At 56.8% G+C, this 20,869-nt stretch overlaps 1 protein-coding gene across 1 annotated transcript in view; it reads left to right on the top strand.

Moving 5' to 3' along the window:
* CELF4 (CUGBP Elav-like family member 4) overlaps positions 1 to 20,869 on the top strand; it is a 76,353-nt gene that overhangs the window by 35,732 nt on the left and 19,752 nt on the right. Inside the window, exons 2-8 of the mRNA XM_022587033.3 lie at positions 8,546 to 8,671; positions 9,103 to 9,182; positions 9,612 to 9,755; positions 10,617 to 10,764; positions 12,543 to 12,692; positions 16,451 to 16,516; positions 18,090 to 18,173. Coding sequence (XP_022442741.2) covers positions 8,546 to 8,671; positions 9,103 to 9,182; positions 9,612 to 9,755; positions 10,617 to 10,764; positions 12,543 to 12,692; positions 16,451 to 16,516; positions 18,090 to 18,173 — 798 coding nt within the window. The remainder of the gene's footprint in view (positions 1 to 8,545; positions 8,672 to 9,102; positions 9,183 to 9,611; positions 9,756 to 10,616; positions 10,765 to 12,542; positions 12,693 to 16,450; positions 16,517 to 18,089; positions 18,174 to 20,869) is intronic.

The following is a 20,869-nucleotide window of genomic DNA, read 5'->3' as shown; positions in this document are numbered from 1 at the left end:
CAAGACCTACGTTTCTGAGCAGAGGGATGGCGGGATCGGGGGAGTCAGAGTGTGGGGTGCCTGTGCAGCCCCTCACAAGGCTTGTGCTCAGTAAGATGGGAGCATCAGTAAGATGGTCTGAGCAGGAGATAGACAGGATGTGCCTTGGGTTGTAGCTGACTCCTGTGGCTGCCCTGTGGAGAGCAGCCAGCAGGGGCCTGGGTGGATGGCGGGAGACAGTGAGGAAGGGACTTTCATGGCCTGGGCCCTACCCCGAAGCATTTGGAAGGCAGAGCTGGCTGAAAGAATGCGAGTGGGGGAGACTGGATGTGCCCTGCATCCTCCCACCCCGACATCAAACAGAGACTGTCTGGAGGGAGCTGGCCAGATCAAGGCCTGGCACGGCCTGCCCTGGGGGCCGGAGCGGCTGAGGGTCCTCATTTTCATCCCCAGTGGAGCGGGAGCCCCATCTCGGCCCTTCTCACTGCCCCATCCCCAGCAGCCTTTAATCTGGTTTGATGTCTCCTTCAGTCTTCTTCCCAGGCAGGAAGGCTTTTATCCTTGGGAGGCGGCTCCCGCCCAGCTGCACCCCTGGCCCTGGCCCTGGTACAGTGTGAGTTGTGGGGACAAAGGGGGGCATCGCTCGGCTCCTTACTGGCGCACTTCACGTGGAGAGCTCTCCCAGGCCTGGCCTGTCTCAGGAGGGCAGTGACACAGGCACATGGCTGCAGAGGGACCCCAATCCAGGTCCTTAACCTTGTTGTGGATGGCGAGGCTGAAAACTCCCGCACCAGCAGGAGAGCGGGCAGTTGTGGGTCCCCAGGCAGGAGAAGAGGGGGTGCAGACCCCCAGCCCTACCCACTGCTCCCCTGTTTGAAAGGCAGGTGTGGGACTGCGTGCTGCCCACCTCAGGGCTGGCCGGGAGGGGGAAGAGGAGGCCTCTGGACTCAGGGTGGGGGGTCAGCGACCTTGAAAATGGCACAGATTTCAGTTCAGATGACCAGTTTGACACCTTCTTGTCCCTTAGGAGCCAGGGTGCTTGACGGGTCAGGACACGGAGAATTCATGGAAAGGGCACAGAGGGGTCTCAGTGTAACTTCGGGAGAAATGTCCCTTGTTGTGGATTAATCCAGGCAGACCACGTGGAGGATGCTGGGGAGCATCTCAGAGGGCCCCCAAATGCTGCCATTTGGTCAGGGGAGGCAAAGGAAAGCCCGGCTTCTCAGGCTGACCCCTGGCAGATGACTGTTCAGTGTCCCTGGGGTCCTCTCCACACCCAAGGGGTGGGGTGGGCATCCCCATCCCACCAGCTGCCACTGCTGTGGTTGAGCAGTAGTCCTGGCTGTAACTGGCACAGAGCTGCATTTATTGAGCATTTTACCTTGTGCCAGGCTCTGGGCTAAAATCCTCAGGTACCTTAACTAATTTCATCTCCCAGCAGCCCTATGAGGTGGGTGTGATTATCCTCCCCTTTTACAGATGAGGAACTGGAGGCCCAGGGAGGGTATGTGACTTGCCTAAGGGGGCCCAGTCAACCAGGATTTGACAAAGAGCCTCAGTTACTCTCTGCAAGATGCCCCGGCCCCGCCCCTCCTGTCAAGTCTGTGTGCCTTCTATTCAAGGTCCTTCCTCATCTATGGGTGAAGTTAGGGAGAAGGAACAGGATTTTCCCCCTAAGACTCACTGCCTGTGGCCCTTTGGGCATGAAATCACTCCCCAGGGAGAGCAGATGGTTCTGGGATCCAGAAGGCGGTCCGGCAAGTCCCCTGGTCCCACAGTAAAGAGGCTAAGAGATGCTGAGGGTCTGGCATGGCCTCTGCCAGCAGCTGAGGGGCAGGTGCATGGGTACCCGGGGCTCTGGGTTCTGGCCCTGCCCTGCCCACCCCCAGGGCCAAAGGCTCAAGAGCAGGAGAGAGTCCTCTGGCTCAGTCACTGGGAGTGTCTGGAAGTTTCTTCTCACTCCCCAAACTGCTGCTCTTGAGCCTCCAGGGCCCTGTAAGAGTGTCTCCTACAGGTCTGGCCCTACATCCCCCCCACCCCCCACCCCCAGCCAGGCCCTCCTGGTCTCCTAGCGACCCCTCTGGCTGCCCCACCAGCCACAGAACTCAAAACCATTTATTACCCACCCTGGCCCCTGGCCCCCCGGTTCTCCCCGGCTCAGGTCCCCCCACAAACCCTCCCTCGGCAGCTGGAGGGAAGAGAACAGTAAAAGTCTACTGCGGCCACAACGGCATCAGCGGCCCAGCAGTCATCTATCCTTAAGCGTGAAATATTGTTTAATGCCAATGGTAATGAGCGAATCGAATTTTGAAAATTAAACCGGAATTTGAGCATTAGCGCCAGGGTGCTGGCATTTGGCAAGTCACGTGGTGCTGCTGCCACCCACCTCCTCCCCCCTCGGAGCCCCACTCATCCTGCACAGCCAGCAGGATGCTCCCCGCACACACGTCTGGGGGCCCCGAGGTACCACCCTGATATACCCCAAGAGGGACCTGTCCTCAGCTTGCTGTCAGTGTGTTGCTTCTCTGTTTTCTGGGCTGTCCTTTTAAAATGCAAATCCTTCCAGCCAGAGCCCCCTTCTGCCCAGACGTTCTAAGTGAACAAGAGAGGAGTCTGTCTCCCAACTGGAGGGGCTGGAGGAAGCATGAGATTCTGGCAACTAGACCCCTCTGCCTTTTCATCTGCACGTAAATCTTCCCGGAGGTGTCCCCCAATGCTAATAGGTTGGGAAACTGAAACTCAGAATTAGATTGAGGTTCTGGGAAAATGAAGAATACTCCCGAGGTCAGAGGACTGGGAGATGTGTGTGTTGGTGGGGGTTACGGCAGGCAAGAGGGAGTTGGGAAAGCAAAGTCCAGCTCCCCCTGAACCCCCAGGCAGGGACCACTTGGGAGCAAGTGAAAAGAACAGCCAAAAAGGGCCCTCCCATCTCTCAGCCTTTGCTTAAATCCTGTTATGGGTCTGGAGCCCCTGACCCTGACACCAGGCCACCTCCTCCCGGAAGCCTTCAGAGTGTTGCCACTGCCCCCTTCCCCAACTGGCCCCTACAGACCTGCAGTCCAGAGCTATTGCCTGGCTGTCCTCTCTCATGGGGGGCTCCGTGGCAGAGGCTCTGGGGCCATAGACTGGATTCTCCAGGGATCTGAGAGCCAAGCACCGCTCCCCACACACACACACTTGCCCAAAAAGGAAAACCAGAAGGACCCTCAAGACTCATCTCAGACTCTCTGATCAGCCGAGTCCCAGGCACACAGTAGGTGCTCAGTCAATGCTTGCTGCAGGAGTGACCAGAGGCGGGATGCCAGGGGCTCTGTTCCATTCCCTCCTCAGGTGGTTGTAAACACGTGCACCTGACAGAACTTGGTACTTTTCCCATCCGTTATTTTATTGGCTTCCCCCTCCCACAGCTCCTGGGGAGGGGGAGGAAGATAAACTGTGCCCACTCCCCCCTCAGTGAGAGCAGGACATCTGGGCACAGAGAGCTGAGTTGCCCGCTCTGGTTCAGGAAGGGCCGGGACTAGTGCCAACCTTCTGGGGTGTCACACCCCTGCCTCCTGGAACCCCAGGTGCTCCCTCACCCCTGCAGACACAGGCACTCATAGCTTAAAAGAGCAGGAAGGCAGCAGCAAGGGGGTCAGGATTAGTAATTCAAGAGACTCCAAGAACCTGGGTTTAGTCCCAGCCCCAGCTGCCCCGACCTCCTCATCTAAAATAGGTGGGAGCCTTGGTGTTTTCCAGGGTCCAGCCCAGCTCTGCCATTCTGCCGCCTTGTTACTGCTGGCGAGGGCACACCAGCTCTGGGGGCCACTCTGTCACAGCCCTGTGGGCCTTTGTCTTGTTCTGGAACTTGTTTATTGTGGACGGCCTCTGTCCCCATTCGGAAGTCAGCTCCAGTGAGCTGACTCACCTCTCTTGTTTCCTGCTGTAGAAGCAGGGCATGGAACAGTGTCTGGCACAGAGAAGTTGCTCAGCAAACCGTCGTTGAATCACTGCGGGAGCATGAGCCCCTTGATCGGCCCCTGGACCAGGAGGAGCCCATGTGAAAACCCAAGGGCAGGGGAGATTTGGGGTATTTGCCCATCACCCAGCAGGTCAAAGCTTTCCTGTGCCAGCCGCTGGGCTCAGCCCAGGAAGTCAGAAGTTGAGCTTAATGAGCCGCCTGCCTGCCCTAATCTGGGCTCTGTCAAGAGGCAGATACTGGGCTGCAGACCGGCCTCCTGCATCTCTGAGGGAGACTGCTCCCATGCGGTCTCAGCGATCTCCTACTCAGAGATGTCTTCAGCCCATTTTCCCCCTGACCCTGAGGTCTGTCCTGGCTTCATCTCCCATCAAGGTGGCCTGCGTGGCCCAGTCCCAGCAATACCCGCCTGAACATCTCCTCAGAGGAGCAGCGACAGCCCCACAGCCCTAAAACGGGCTCAGGCTGAGGGTTCATGGGGGGCAGTGAGAGCATCATAGCCCCACCATCAGCCAGGGACCCTGCGTCACTCAGGCAGGAGGGCTGGGGGTAGGGACTGCTCAGCGTGTCCCAGGAAATCGGGTTCTGTGTCCATGATGGAGCGGGTGGGAAGTGGCTGGGGAAATGGAGTCATTCTCTGAGACTCTCGCTAGGTTGGTATAAGATCCAAGACACCAGCCAAATGGTGTCACTGGTCATCTGACACAGCTTGGGGACAGAGCCTTGGGAAAGTGGCCAGGGGAAGGAGGGCATGGGGGGTGGGGACACAAGGAGAGGTTGTCCATCTCAGCTGAGCAGACACAGCCTGAGGCCAGTCCAACTTGTCGCTTCATGCGCTCCTCCCCCAGATGTGGATCCTCTGGCCTCTCCCTCTCTGTGACCTCTGTCCCCTCCAGTCAGGGCAGGGAGCTCCATTTCCTCTTCCTCCTGGATAGAGAACCCCAGGTCATGGTCATCGCTGTTGTTGTTACTGCTGGCCAGGCTCTGTCCTGCAGCATCTCCTGGGAGCCTATTGTCCACCACATGAGGAGGGCTGAGTTATTCCCATTTTAGAGACCGAAAAACCTGAGGGGGTGAACAGGTATGCAGCTGGAAGGCAGCAGAGCTGGGGTGTGAGCCAGTGGGCCTGGGCCAAAGGAGGAGATCCACCCTCAGACTGAGTCCTTCCACTCCCTGGTCCGAAAGACAAGCCTTAGACTCACTCACCCCGTACCAAAGCCAACTGGAAATAAAGAGCATCCTAGAAACAAATAAACCTTTGTGTTGGGTGGGGTCAATCCAGATCACCTGGAGGAAGTGAGTCTGGAGCCAGGTTTATTTGGTTTCTGGCAGCCTTCCAGAAAGGTAAGGCTAGTTGTAGTTTCCCTGGGGAAGTCCGGACAGGCAGGAAGAGCGGGAGCCTGGCCCCCTCCACATTGGGAAAGTCCTCAAACAGGAAGCGCCTAGAACGGAGAACTGAGAATTGGCAGTAAGGGGTGATTTCAGGGAGTGGAAGAAGGAATTAGAAAAAACAAACAAACAAACAAACAAACAAACAAATCCTGGCAAAAGGGAAGTGGCTGGATGGAAAGGCACGTGGGGATGAATTTTAATGTAATCAGAAAGCTGTCATAATGAAACGAGAGGAATATATTCAGACGTCAGGAGAGAGGCAGGAGCTGCTGTCCAGCATCTAAATCAGGCTCGGCGCAGGACCGGCCTTCTCTTCCTTTCCTAGTTCCTTCCTGGGAGGAGATGTTTGAGCAGGAGGGTCAGGGATGAGCGGGGGGCAGGTTTTCACTTCTTTGTCTTCCTGGAAATCCCATTTAATTGGAGCCTTTGAAAGGGGCTGGGGGAGGGGGAGCACCTGGCCGACCTGGGGAGCAGAATTTCAAGGCTCTACTGAAGGCTTCAAAACTCGATTCACTTCATGTAAATGCTGCTGTTCTTCTGGGAGTTAAACTTAAGCCCTCGGCCATCTCGCCTCTGTCTCTGCCCTCTCCTTCTGCCTGGCTCTTCTCTCTGCTTTTTTTTCTTTTTTTTTTTGCGGTACTCGGGCCTCTCACTGCTGCGGCCCCTCCCGTTGCGGAGCACAGTCTCCGGACGCACAGACCCAGCGGCAATGGCTCACGGGCCCAGCCGCTCCGCGGCATGTGGGATCTTCCTGGACCGGGGCACGAACCCGCGTCCCCTGCATCGGCAGGCGGACTCTCAACCACTGCACCACCAGGGAATCCCTCCCTCTGCTCTTTGTTTCTAGTTCTTTTTCCTCTGTCTCCGCCATTTCCCCTCCCTTTCTGCTTCGAACCTCATCTCCTCCTGTCCTTCCTCAGGAGGAAGTTTCACCCCTTCCACTCCCTCTGTCTTCCTTCTGCTTGCTCTCCCAGTCTCTGCTTCCCCCAGCCCAGAACTTGGATTTGGGGATGCCTGGAGATGGGGCAGGGGCGTGCCCAGCCCTGCCAGCGCCTGAGCCGCCAGGTGGAGCGCCCAGGCTAGGGCAGGCTCCGGGCCCAGAGCTTTGGCTGAAGCCCACCCATGTTGGAGGTCCGGGCTGGCGTGCCCTGATGCAACATTGGTCATAGGAACTGACAATGATACCCCGTGGGCATGGAAGGGGCACCTCATCGCTGAGAGCTTGCCCAGTGCTGAGTGCTCCAGGCTGGGGGTGCCAGCAGGGCGGTGGTCAGACCTTCCTGAGGAGGACTCTGCGGTGGCTTGTGAAGCAGGGCAGGGCCTGGAGGTTTCCTCCACTTCGCTCCAGACCTCTGGTCAGCCCCTCATCTCTATGTGAACTCTCCTGGCCGTGTGAGTGACGGGGGTGCTCTGGTGCAGGAGGTACCAACCACCCTGAATCAAGAAGGACATGGTCCTGGAGTGCCCTTGCATTCTGTGGAAACCATGAACACATGGCCATTTGCAATTCCGGGGTGGGTATTTCTGCAGTCTTGGCTGTGTGTGTCAGTTATTGAAGAGTCAACAAGCATCTAGAGGGTGTCTGCCACCATGGGGACCCTGTTCCAGCAGCTATGGCTGCCTAACAACTTAACCCCAAACGGAGTGGTATAAAACAACCATTTATTATGCTCATGGATTCTGTGGGTCAGGAATTCAGACAGGGCACAGCTTGGAGGGACTGTCTCTGCTCCAGGATGTCTGGGCCTCAGCTGGAAGACTCACAGGCTGGGGCCTGGAATCATCTCAGGACTCATTCACTCCATGTCTGGTGGCTGATGCTGGCTGTCAGCTGGAGGCCTGGGTTCCTTTCCGTGTGGACTCCCGGTATGAGCTAGTTGGGGGTTCTTCACAGCATGGTGGCTGGCTTCCACAGAGCAACCATCCCCAAAAGAGAGAGCTGAGAGTGGAAGCTGATCCTTTCTTATGACCGAGCCTTTGAAGGCAGCTCGTGTCACTTCTGCCATTCTTTACTGGTTAGAGCAGTCACAGCCCCACCCAGATTCAAGGGGAGGGAACTTAGACCCCACCTCCCTGGGAGGAGTGAAAGTCACACTGCAGTAAGAGCTTGTGGGATGAGAAATCTTTTTGCAGTCACAAGCTACTACAAATCCACACAGCCTAACGTGACCCCTGTCACCCTAAGCACACATCTGAGTGTTGCAAACAAACCATTTGGTACTCAACACAAGCGTGGGGGGAGGCTGCTGAGGGAGCCCAGTCTTCAGAAACAGGCCCTCCAAAGTGCCCAGGGCTGAATTTCGCAGCATGAATAGGAAGGGGCAAGAGGAGGGAGCACCAGATGGTAAGAGGTAAGAACATGTGAGGCAGAAAGGAGGTGTGCTCCTGGGACTGGCATAGGGCATTCATTCATTCATTCCATAGCTCAGTCCTGCAGGCTTACTATGTGCCTGCTACCACTGCTCCAGCAGAGGCCTGGCCTCTTGCCTCAGGAAGCATAGATTGAGGGGTGGGGAGCTAGACAGAAACCCACTACTCAGGCAAAGTAGTAAATACTTGTCCTTTGAATTTTGGACCATGGGAAAGGCTGAGACAGAGAATAAAGAAGTGGAAGGAGGGGCTTTGATGAGAAAGCAATATTTAAACTGAGACCTAGCATTAGAGGATTCAACTTTGTGATGTGGAGGACACTCCAGGCAGAGAGAACAGCATATGCAAAGGCCCTGTGGCAGACTTGCCAGTTGTAAATTAATTTTGGCATCTGGGGGTGAAAGTGGCTGAGGAAGACAGTTTGTGTCTAAGAGGAGGGAGGAAGAGAACGTAGGGCTGCCCAAACGACCTGTGTGCCGGTGCCTGCCAGTGGCCCTGCCCCTCAGTGTGAGGTCTGCTCTCTAGGCAGGAAGGGGCAGAGTCGCTGCAATCCTGCCCCCGCTCAGACCCAACCCCTCCTACCTCCCCTCCCCCTCTGGCCTTGCCCTCCTCTCCCCCTAACCCCCTCACCCCGCGTCCTTCCTCCCTCTCTAGCGGTGCCTCACCCGCCTCCCTCTCTTTGTTTTCCCTCCCCCTCCTGCTGTGCGCCCCCTTCCCGCCCCCTACCCAGCTCCTACCCTTCCCCTCCGTAACCCTTCCACCTCCGGCCGTGCCCTCCCCCCGGGCCCGACCCCGCGCAGCCAGGCCCCCGGCCCGGGTAAGCATCTCCTAATTTTGTTCCAGAAGATAGAAAACTCTTTGTGGGCATGCTCAACAAGCAGCAGTCTGAGGACGATGTGCGCCGCCTCTTCGAGGCCTTCGGGAACATCGAAGAGTGTACCATCCTGCGCGGGCCAGACGGCAACAGCAAGGGTGCGTGGGGGCGGGGCGGGGAGTGGGTGGGGCGAGCGGGTGGGCGGGGCGAGGCCGCGGGTCTCCTGCCAGCCTGACGGCAGAGTCCCGAGCCGTCTGGGACTGGCCCCAGGTCGGGCAAGCAGGGTAAGGCCGCTTGGAAGGGGCGAGGCGCTTGGGCCTGCGGGGATGGAAAGGCCGCGATGCAAGTCGCGGGGGACGGGGCCACTTAAGGGTCCTTGGAAGACTCTGGCCGGTCCCGGTCTTTCTCTGCCTCCTTGTGTGGCTCTGAGTTTGTCGGTTCTCTCTCACTCTTTCTGTGTCTCACTCTGCTTTCTTCTGGGAGGCGCCCTCTCCCCTCGGCCCCTCCCGTGCCCCGTCTTTCAGTCCTCCGCTTCTCTGACCTTCCTCTGGGCCCTGGCGCCGTGGCTCAGCCTCTCCCGTCCCCCCAGGGTGCGCCTTTGTGAAGTACTCCTCCCACGCCGAGGCGCAAGCCGCCATCAACGCTCTGCACGGCAGCCAGACCATGCCGGTGAGTGCGGCCGCCCCTGGGGAGTTGGGAGGGGGGAGGGAACGGGGCAATGAGGGACAGAGACATCCCGGCCACCCCACGCATCCGCAGGGCCCCGACAGCCCTCGCGCGCTAGGCCACAGGATGCCAAACGCTTGCGGTGCTCACAGCCTCCCCATGAGACCGGAAGGCACTGCCAGTATCCGCACTTCTAAGACAAGGACATTGAGGCCCAGAGATGTTAAGGAAGTGGCCCAAGGTCACCCAGATAGAAAAAGCCTGAGGTGGGGGTGGGGGGTTAAGACTCCAGACCCCTGGACGGAGGGCTGGTGCTTGTCTCCATGCCACCTACCCCGCCCCATAGCACCCCGTGGAGAGGACTGGGTGGGCCCAGGCCAGGGAGCAGAGGCAGTTAGGGCTGGTGGGCCTTACGCACAGTCCTGGCTGCAGGGAGCCTCATCCAGCCTGGTGGTCAAGTTCGCCGACACCGACAAGGAGCGCACAATGCGGCGAATGCAGCAGATGGCTGGCCAAATGGGCATGTTCAACCCCATGGCCATCCCGTTCGGGGCCTATGGCGCCTACGCACAGGCAGTAAGTGAGGGCACAGCAGGGCGGGGCTGGGGGCGGCAGTTCTTCGCAAATCCTAGGAAGCACTGACTGGAACAGGGAGAGAAGTTCAGTGTCCTGCTGACACCACACCACCCCCGCCACCGATCATGGAAGGGTGTCCTCAGGCCTTCTGGTTACTCCTGGCCGGGGTCCTTTGAGGTGCCCCAAGCCCTCATCCCCTACACCTCCTCTGTAGTCCTCTCAGGCCCCAGCTCAGGCCCCGGCCCATCAACTTCTTTCTTCCACACTGGGGCGGGCTCTGCCAGCATCTCCCCTCAGCTGCCTCTCAGACCTGTAGCCCCACATGGGTGGCACTAAGGTAGGCCAGGGTTCTGCTTCTAAAAATGCAAGCTCCCCTCACTTGTTCAGCAGGGTCCAAACTTGGCCACTTTCAGCAACCTCCCCCGTCCCCACTCAGCTCTGTGAGAACCTTGGGGTGCCTGAGGTTTTATTTGTGATTCTCCTGTAGCTTCTACCTACAGACTCCAAGTTAGGACCATTTTGAACAGACACCCATTCCAACTTAGTTGTACAGAGGCTCATCCGACACATCTCTAGAGCTTTGGAAGTCACATCTCCATGAACGACAGGACTGACTGGTGCCCATGGAGCCAGTCCCCTTCCCCCACCTTCTACAACTTTAGAGTGCCAAGGACCTTACTATTACTTTTGAACACAGTTTTCTCTTGGGGGGCGGGAGGGGGGTGGTCTCTAACAGCCACTGAGAGCTAGGGCAGGTATGGGGAAGGCGTCAGGGCTCCCTGGTCTCTGGGAGCTGAACCCTCTGGTGGGGGGGTCGCCCCCCGGAGGCGCGTGATATTCTCTGCACTCCCTCTGCCCCAGCTGATGCAACAGCAAGCGGCACTAATGGCGTCAGTCGCACAGGGTGGTTACCTGAACCCCATGGCTGCCTTCGCCGCCGCCCAGATGCAGCAGATGGCGGCCCTCAACATGAATGGCCTGGCGGCCGCACCCATGACCCCAACCTCAGGTAAGTGGGCAGGTACCAACACAGGGCCTGGCCTGGCAGGAAAGCAGCTGGACCCACATCGGTACCTTTTGTTTGGCCAGTGTCGGCTACCAATGGACCATCCTGTGTCAAGAGCACATAGTGTCTGGGCCCAACGCAGGCCTTATCCTTGGGCAGTGTGTCTCAAAAGTGTTCTAATTCCTGAGGACCCATGGGAAGATGGGATGTGGACCCCTGATGTCTGTGATATGATTTCAGAGTGGTGAGAATTTCACTCAAATTGTTTAGCCATATCAGGAGGCAATTCATGTTGATCTCTGGTATAGCTATCTGGAAAGAAATTGACATGAACACATCTCCCTTTGAGGTTTGAAAGGGAAAGAGCCCTGCCCATCGTGTGACCCCTGGCCCAAGCACAGAAGGAACCCCATTTTTTCATTTCCCTTTAACCCAACCTAGATTCACTGACTTTCCAAGACAGCTTCACAACAAGCAAGAGAGAACTGTAAGAGTTACTAAAGGACAGAGGGGTTGGAAACAGCTCCGCTTACAAAGCATGTTTTTAATTGGATCCTGGCTATCACCCAGTTCAATGACTCTCAACCAGGGCAATTTTGCCCCTCCCTCCCAAGTATCTGGCAATGTCCTGGACATTTTTGGTTGTCACAACTGAAGCGGGGCGGTGCTGCTGGAATCTGGTGGGTAGAGACCAGGGATGCTGCTAAACATCCTGCGATGCACAGGACAGCTGCCCACAAGGAGATGTGTGGCTACAGATGCCAGTAGTTTCAAAGTTAAGAATCCCTGTCTAGCCCCGAGGGCTGAGTTCTCATTCACCAAGGTTCCTTCGCTGTCTGCACCCAGGCCATAGCAGCAGCCTTCCTGACATCCAGGAGCTATTCCTTTCCCAGCTAAAAGCTATAAAAGACTGTGCCATCTCTAGCCCCAACTTGTACACCACCCCAAAGCTCTGATCCCCAATCTAGGGACACTCCTGATGGCCTTAGGTCCTTATCCACAGAGAGACCCTGCTTCCTACATGAAGAAGAAGGCCTTTCCAGCCTCTGGGGCCTCAGTACAATCACCATGCCATCCACACCTTGGTTTCCATCCACCTGGTGTAGGGAGGGCACAACATATTGTCATCTGACCCCAGCTTTACCCCTGCCACAATGAGCATTACCACTGTCCTAAGAGGAGGAGGCCAGGCTGTCTACTTTTTGTGGGAATAGGGCTGAGTCTGGACTCTGCAAAGGCCTTTCTCCCTCAATGCAAGGGAACACCACAGTTAAGACCTCCTCCGCCTGAGTATCAAGACTCCCTCATAGGGAGGCAAATCAGCCCCTCAGTGATCCAATTAAGATAGCAGAGAGCAGAGCCATAGCTTAGAAACCCCTTGGTGGCTAGACAAAGACCAGTCCATCCTGACTTAACTGGGGTGAGCGCGAATCATTGAAAAAGACTAAAGGAAGACCAACTGTGGTCAAAGTCAAGGGCACTTAGAGGTCTATGTGCTGCTGGTCCAAGGTCAAGCAGTCAGTGGTAAGAGAAGTCTTTGTGGGGTAGGTGAGATTTGGACTCTGCTTTGAAGTATAGATATAGTTGGGATAAGTAGAGTCATTACATATAGGGAGATGATAACCCAAGGCCTGATTCACAGATAGGATTCAGTTGACATGTGAGGTCCAAGCCTATCCCCAGGTCCTTGGAGCCAGCAGGGTGGAGCTCCATGGGTTGGCCTTCATCACCTTTGTTCTGTTTGCCTCCCCTTCTCCACCCATCTTCACCTCTGGAACCAGGTGGCAGCACCCCTCCGGGCATCACTGCACCAGCCGTGCCTAGCATCCCGTCCCCCATTGGGGTGAACGGCTTCACTGGCCTCCCCCCACAGGCCAATGGGCAACCTGCTGCAGAAGCTGTGTTTGCCAATGGCATTCACCCCTACCCAGGTAAGAACATCTGGTAGCCCTTCCTTCCCCATGCAACACACTCCTCATCCTTTCAGTCCATGCCCTTGCTGTTATAACAGGGAATGTGTGGCTCCCTGCCCTCTGTTCCTTGGTGGAACCCCAAATGTGATCAGGGAAAGCCAGCCTCCTGCCTTCCTTCAGGGAGCTCCTGATGGAAGAGAAGACAGATCCCTGGGGGTTTGTCAGTCTGTTGGGTGAGAAAAAACCCCATTCCTGGGGCTCCCTCAAGGGAAAGGAGAATAGATGAGTTGTCCAGCTCATCTAGAGAGAGGCTAATAGCTGCAAATCACTTGAGAGTGAATTTGACCCAAAAGAAGTGAGGGGATAGAAGCTAAAAGAATAATCATATTTAGTATTAAATAGGAAAAGCCTCTTTTGGGAAGGAAGTGGAGGTATATAGATTGGCAATCTGACTAGTACATACCAGCTCGGTCCCTTGGTGCATACGAAACCGCGGTCAGAGCTTTGGACAGAGGACCAGAACTTTGGACAGTTCCTGGGTCCTACCTTCATGAATTCTGGCACACAAGAAGATCCAGGAGGCCTGTTCCTGATTAACTTTGTTCCTCTAAAATTTAGCATTTCTCCTGTGGTAAGAGTGTCCAGTTGACTTTAAGCAGCTCATCTCCCTGGTCTTGAGGACTGGAGCTGGGAAGCTGGGCCCAAAGCCCTAGAGTAGACTGGCAAGAGGCAGCGTAATAGCAATGAGGAGAATGCTGTCCTTGCTGGAGGGCAGGTGATGAGGTCACAGAGTCCCCATAAGTACTAGTAAGTGCCCAGTCTATGAAAGGTGAAAGCGGGGTGGCCCAGAAGGAGGGAAGCACATGGGCCTATCTCCTGGGAGGTCAAAATCCAGTCAGGAACATAATATGCGTCAACAGAATAATGAGGCAATAAGGCAGTGTAGACTTTGGTCAAGAGCGAGTGTTCTCTGACCTGAGATGCCTAAGGATTCCAATGAAGGGAGAGTTCTTTCATTCTGTAGGCTGAGGAAGCCCAACAGAGCCTCCTGAGGAGGCGCTCAGATCAAACATTAAGTACGGATGAGCAAGGAGCACACTGCTATGGAGGGGCTGTCCTGGCAGGGGCAGGGTGGGTAAGGAGGTTGGCCCAACTAGGGCAGAGGAGATCAGCCTTGGGGGGCAAAGTAGTGCTTCTCACTCTGGTCGCCCATCAGAATCTACTGTGTGGCTTTGTAAAACCACGGAAGCCCAGAGCTTCTGATTTCACTGTCTGGAGTGAGGCCCAGGCATCCATAGAATATAAAAGTTGTACCAGCAGCAGAGTACAAGCTGAGTGCCAGAGAGAAATAGAGGAGAACTTCCTGACTTTGAACTTGGAGTTGTTCATGATCCCATCTCAGTGCTTTTCCCACAACTCACCCCTCACCGCATAGCGAACAGACCAGAGAAGCCTAGAGAATGAAGTGACAGAGCCTGGAGGGGGATCTGGAGTGTTGTTTAATGGTGAAGGCTCCAGGCTGGGAGGGGCTTGGCAAGCTGGAGGTGGGAGAGAGCCCCCCCTATCTCAGGTTCTCGGGCTTCTCCTCACTCAGGCTCATGGGCTGGGAGATACAGTCCCCAGCACATCTGGGTGGTTTCACCACCCCCTCCCTCGCCTGCCCACAAGCCCATCTGGGTCTCTGGATTTTGACAAACCTGGTCCTTCCCCACCCCTACCAGCATCTGTGAGCTATTTCCCTCGTGGAATTTGGAAATGTTTCTCTCCCCCATTTGTAACAATCTGTCACATCCCATAAACAGTCCCCTGCCAGAGCAGGAGGGAGGGATGGAGGGAAGGGAAGGAAAAAAGTAGTACATTAAAAAAATGAATTTCCCATCTTTAAATGCAGAGTTTGGAGCTGCTGTAACGAGCGAGATCCTTCAAAGTGCTCATTCTTTGGCAGTTACTAATGAGGTCGTTAAGCAGATAAGTAGAGAGGGGTCTCAGAAATGCTTTTCTCCACGTCCTAGCCCCAGGTAGCGTCTCTGCTCTCCCCTTTACTCATCGGGATCGTGCTGGAAGCACACAGTGTGGCTTTTACTGCCACAAAACGCCCCTGAAGGGGTGGCTCTCACAAATGGTAGGGACTGGTTATTTCTCGCCCATGCCACGGTATTTGCTGAGCACTTGCTACGATCCTGGCACTGTGCTGGGGGAGCTGCCATAGAAGTTGTGCAGGTTATATTTTGCACAGGGCACCAACACTCTGCCCAGAGAAGAGACATCTTTTTTCTAATTGGCATAAAGGCATTCTGTGGCTGAGCAGCTGGGTAGCCCAAGAGGACAAGCAAGATGTGGCTCTCCCTCCAGGGAGCTCAGGCTGGTGGAAGAGTCAGGCGGAGGGAGCAGTAGGCCACCTGCCAAACACCACCACTACTGCTACCTCACCACTGGGAGCTCCAGTGTCCACCGTGGGGGAAATCGAGGGATAGGGTTTTGTCCTGGGCAACCCCAGGCGGGAAGGAGCCCGCATCCTTACCCATCTTCAGCTCTCCACTCTGGGCAGTGCCCTCCTGGGCCCAGCTCACCTGCTACCATCCACATGATCTCTAAGGACCTCTGCCCCAGGACTTTCCCTTGTCCCCCAGAGACCCAGGAGCTATTGTTCTAGTGTAATATTACTGAGAGGTTCAGGGAAGAGAGCTCAGAAGGGAAATTTGGGGATTCTTCTTGGTCTGCAGGCCCCAAAACCTGGCACTGCCGTTTAGCTTCGCTGGCCTGGGTCACCAGGCCGATAAGCCTGGATGGTTTCCTTTCTGCCTCCCTGTGTTCACCAGCTTGCCTCAAATGTACTGAGGCTGGATCTGTCCCCATCTGTCCCCTGGGCCCTCAAGGCCAGCCCACTCCCACTTCAGTCATCACTGCCCTTGATCACCAAAGGCAGTGCCCACCATTGGTCCATGCTGCAGCCAGGCTTTTGCCCACCGCATCTGCAGACACAACAAAGGCAACAGAAGTGAACCAAGAAGTCCAGCTTCTCTGGGTTGCTTGCCAAAGTATCAGCCCAAGGGCCCCCGCGCACTGGGCAGTAGATGTCCCACTCATGAGATCAGGTGTTAGAAGGTCCTTGGTCTTCTTGTTCTTTGGTGTCTGTGGGCACCGTGGCGCAGATCTATTTGTGTAGTCAGTTCTACTAAGGGCATGCCCAGGAATGGAAGACCTCTGTGCCTCGTGCAAACTCCCTAAGAATTTGGGAGGGGGTCCCTCTATTTGAGTAGGCATGGGTGGCCCAGGAAGAATGGCAGGATGAGGCCTCCATGCCCTTTCTTTTGCCTAGCTGGGCTCTGCCTCTGAGTCCTGCTAGGGATAAGTGAGGAGGAAACCACCCTCCTGATAGCCTCTAGCACCCTTGCCTGCTTTCCCACAGCCCTTCTCCAGGGCCAGGTCCCTCAGGTGTCTCCCCACCAAGTCCCTCATGGTCAAGCCCTTCTCTGGTGTCTCCTTCCCTGCCCTTCTCAGCCTTCTGCATGAACCACACCTCTCACCCCCGACCCAAGCCAGCGGCAGCCTGCATCCCCCAGCCAGGGGAAACAGCTTTCCACCCTATCAAGGGCCCCAGGCTGAGGAAAGAGGAACCCCCATTCAGGGTTCCTGCCTCAGATGCCCTGCCCCAGGCCAGAGACCACAGTGGCTGGGGAGGCAGTGCAGCTACAGCCTCATCTCCAGGGGTGTGGTGGGAGAGGAGCTGGTTTGGGTAGGCATCGCTGACCTCTGCCCCCTTGGCTCCCCTGCAGCGCAGAGCCCCACCGCCGCGGACCCCCTGCAGCAGGCCTACGCCGGAGTGCAGCAGTATGCAGGTCGTTAGTATCCACGCGTCCCCACGGTGGTCCCCCGGCTGTATGCACTTCCCCATGCCTGGGCACCAGTGCCCCCTACCCAGCCAGGCCTGGGCCTAGCACTGTGAGGGAGGGGGGAGCAGGGCAGGACTGGCCAGGAGCTGTGGTAGAAGGAGGGAGTGTTATACTGACAGAGACCCCCCCGCAACCCCGCCGGGCTCCCTCCCCCTCTGCAGGTGCCCCTTGGCATTCAGGCAGAGCTTACCTAACCCTAACCCAACACGGCAGTGGTGGGTGGTCCGAACATGCGATGAGTTGGTGAGCCAGGCTAAGCTTTAACCTTGCTGTGAAGTGACTCATCTTTGAGGCCAGATTTCCCTCCTCCGTGGTGCTGCCAGGGCTGGCTTGTCCAGGAGCACCAAGCCTCCCAGCAGCACTGGGGTGAGGCCGGAGCTAGGTGTCACTGGCTCAGAAAGCACCGATGCCTGGGTTTGAGGGAAGGGAAGCAGTTTCCATCCCACCCCACCCTCACCAGCCATACACAGGCAACAGGAGTGGGGCCCGAGCAAGGAGGACAGGGAACAAGGGAGAATAGGCAGCCAGAGGTAGAAAAGAGGAGAGGCGAGCAGATGGCCTTGGGTCACTGAATCAGGGAAGGTGATGAGCTACCGTAGGAAGCCCAAGGCCAGCTGTCAGCCACGCTTCTCTCCCTCCCCCGGGCTCGGCAACACACAACACACACACACACACACACACACACACACACACACCACAGTCATCCCCACCCAGCCAGTGTCCTGCTGTCTGGCCTGGTCAGGGTCCCTCCTTGCTGTGTTTAGGAGCCAGCAATGTCTCCCCTGAGGGTGATGGAGCTTCCTGGCACCATAGGGACCTGGATAAAGCGGGCTTCTCACAACTGGAGTCCAGGGGAAGCTCTCTCCTTCACCTGCTGAGCCCCCCTGAGCCCCTTTGGGAGCCAGGCCAGGCTGAGGAGGGGGCTAGCCACTCCTGTCCCACCTCTGACCCTTTCCAGTTGAATATAGAAAGCATCAGATTTGTTCAGCTCAGCCCTCTGCCCCTGGGGAACCACCCACTGGCAGGATCCCAGAGGCCAAGCTCACACCTAGGGGGGCTCCCGTCTCCCACACAGGCGCCATCTGAGCGAGATTGAGGGTATGTGGCCGGAGTCAGTCGTGGCTCAGAGAAGGGGGAAACCTTGTGGGTTCCAGGTGGTGTGGGGCGATCCTCTCCAGGGCATTCTGATGTTTTTGATTATCTGTTATTGTGGATTATCCACACGTGGGTTGTCCATTGCAGATTAAACTCACCTCCCCCATGCACACACCAGCGTGCGCGTGCACACACGTACACACACACACACACCAACCAGTGCACATACACATCTTCTAGTCTTCCCTTTGCCGCTTCTCCTTCATTACTGCTGAAAACTGGCTTTATCTTAAAAATGCATTTTTTCGCTGGTCTGCTTTTACTGCTCAACACTGAAATTTCTCTCTTCCTTCCTGCCTCTCACCCTGTCTCTCTCCGTGTCACTGTCACCGTCTCTTGCTCCTGCCTCTTCTCTTTGGCCCTCCAGCAGCCGCCTACCCTGCTGCCTATGGTCAGATAAGCCAGGCCTTTCCTCAGCCACCTCCAATGATCCCCCAGCAACAGAGAGAAGGTGAGTCTGCCAGTGGGGCTCCTACGCCTCTTCCCCCCTTCTCTCCCCAAAGAGGCTGCTCCCCTGGGCCTCTGGCAGGGGTGTTCCGTTGGCAAGGTGACCACATCTGCATTGTGTTGAGGGTGAGAGGAGCTGCGGGACGGTGAGAGGCAGCGCTCTCCAGTCCAAGCGCGGAGGTGCACTGTCACGGACAGCTCTGTAAACCCAGGTGGAGGGAGGTCAGGAAGGTGGGGTCCCGGAGCAGGCAGGGTCCAAGAATCTCCCCTCCCTCGACGGGCAGCATTTGTCCAGTGGCAAGGAAGGGGAGAAATATGAATAGTCATGGCTGGGGTGGTGGGCGGGAGTGGGGATACCAGTTCATCAGGGACAGAGGTTGTACTTTCCAGGTGAGAAGGAGAGTCAGCTGGAGCTCCCAGGGCAGGACTCCGTGGGCAGGTGAGGGGATGGGGTACCCCAGTGTAGGCCTAGTGAAAGAAGGGGATCCTGGAAAGCCACATCTGGAGGCCCTGGTGTGAACAGGGCAGCAAGGCCAGTGGGCCTCGGGAGGCTGGAACCTCGTAAAGAATCTGAGTCCTCCCATTCCAGAGTCCGGAGCCCCGCAGGAGCTGGATAACAAATCCACGCTCGGGGATGCAGGGATGCTCACAGAGCTCGGTTTGATGGGGTCCTGTCTCTCTACCCCGTGAAAAGGGTCAGCCTGCCAATGAGGCCACCACACCTGCCCGTGTAGCCCACGTGGCCAGAGGGTTCCAGTGGTTTCCATATCGCTGGCTCGTAGCCCCTGCGGCAGACTATCCCAGAGCTGTGGGATGCGGGCTAGTCCTGGAAAGGACCCAGGGGTCTGCTGGTCCAAAGCCCTGTGGTCAGACAGGCCCCGAACAGGCCCCAGAGCCTGGATGGTTGAAAGGCTGGTTTTTGAAGCAAACCCTTCTGGGTCTGACTCCCAGCTCAGCCCCTCGTCTCTCAGCCTCGGTGTCCTCACCTGTAAAGTGATGATCATTCCCTAGAGGGGTGTGAGGATCAGACTAGCTCAAGTCTGCCTTCCAGACTCCAGCAGTCGCCTGCGGGTTTCTCACCATGCACACAGCCCTCCCCTCACCAGTTTGTCACCCTCTCCAAAGCTGTACGTGAGGCATTATCTTAGTTCACACGCACCAGGCAGCTCCCGAGACCTGTGTCATCGCCTCCCTGGGCCCATGAGGATGAAGCTGCAGGAACCCAGAGGGTGCACGGTGAGGCCCCCTGCTCACTCCTGCAGCCATGCTGCAGCTCCAAGTCACGCCTGGGCCCATTGGTGAAGTGTGGGTGGACGATGGCCCATCAGCCTGCCTCTGCCAGATAGTCCCCTCACTGGGCTGTGGCCCTGGAGCCTGCCCTGCCCCCACCCTCCTTCCAGCATTGATGCCTTCCAGCACCACATCAGTCAGGTCAGGGCCACAAGCAGTGGGTCCAAGAGTCCAGCATTGCCTGTCCCAGGCCCAGAGCAGAGAGCTGTGCCCAGTGGCCCTTACTGCTTTTGTCACCCCACTGGCTTCAGGCTGACCTGCCCTCACCTCGTAGTCAGTGCCCTGTATCACTCTGGCCTGTGGCTCAGAGGTCTCTAAACCCTGCTACACACACATACAAACACACACACACACACACAGCTGCAGGTCATTGCTGCTCTGACCAACACATATGACAGCCCCTACCACTGGCCTTAAACACAATCCCCACCATCTGCTTCCTGCCCCACCCCCTACCTCATACTTTGTACCAACCCGTGAGTCTAGCTCTGAACTCTTTCACATACCTCCTCTCCATCTCCAAGCAGCTTCAGCTACCCCCACCCCTGTGCCCTGCTCTCTAGAGCAGACCCTGTGTGGCCAGTCCCCACTCCAGCCTCCCATCGGGCGGGAGGTTCTCCCACTGTTGTCTCCATCCTCCCTGACTTCGGTGCGCTGTGCGAGCAGGCCATGGGAAGCAGTGAGATGTGAACCTAGATCCCTATAGAAGCACGCTGCATATAAGGGCGAGCTCATGGTGCTGGAAGTGGGGTCCTCGGGGAAATCTGTGGGGTCCTGAAGGATGAGGACTCCCCTCCAGCACGTAGAGATGGGGAGACGGGCATTTGAGGCTGGGAGAACAGCAGGAGCAAAGGCATGGGTGCTGCAAAGTCTGCGGTGAGCATGGAAATGGGGTGGAGACAGGCTGAGAGTGGGTTGGAGCCAGACCAAAGCCACGTGCAGTATCGCATGAGGCACGAACAAGAAGGCTGTGTTCCTCCAGCCGTGCCAGTAGTTAGCCTCTTTCCACTGTGCTCACCTCCCCTTGTGTCATGCCATTGAAATACCAGGACACGCTGGTTGCCGGGCAGGACCCTCCTTCCAGCTCCCTTGTCTTTGAGCTGAGCCTGAAAACAGGTGCCTGAAGGCCCCGAGGCTGTCTGCCCACAGACCAGCCCAGGTTACTGTACCAGGGGCTGCAGTGTGGTCCAGGGCCGTCACTTTCTGTCTCTGGAGCTTCGTTTCACCATTTGTCAGGAGGCTGGTTTGGACCACATTGATCTCCAAAGTCCTGTGGTTATGCCATCTGGATGCTCTGTAATCTGGGAATTAGGGTTCCAGGGTAGCCCCAGTAGGACAGTGTGTAGGCTCACTGTTGAGGGGTGAGGGGAAGGGGGCTGGGAGAGCTGTCCCTGTGGGACTCAGCCACAC

Source organism: Delphinapterus leucas, chromosome 14 (genome assembly GCF_059928025.1).
Source record: "Delphinapterus leucas isolate spDelLeu-1000000601 "Yukka" chromosome 14, BTC_Dleu_Yukka2, whole genome shotgun sequence".
Lineage (NCBI taxonomy): Eukaryota > Metazoa > Chordata > Mammalia > Artiodactyla > Monodontidae > Delphinapterus > Delphinapterus leucas.
Note: the sequence above shows the minus strand (reverse complement) of the source record. Positions and strands in the feature narration are given on the sequence as shown.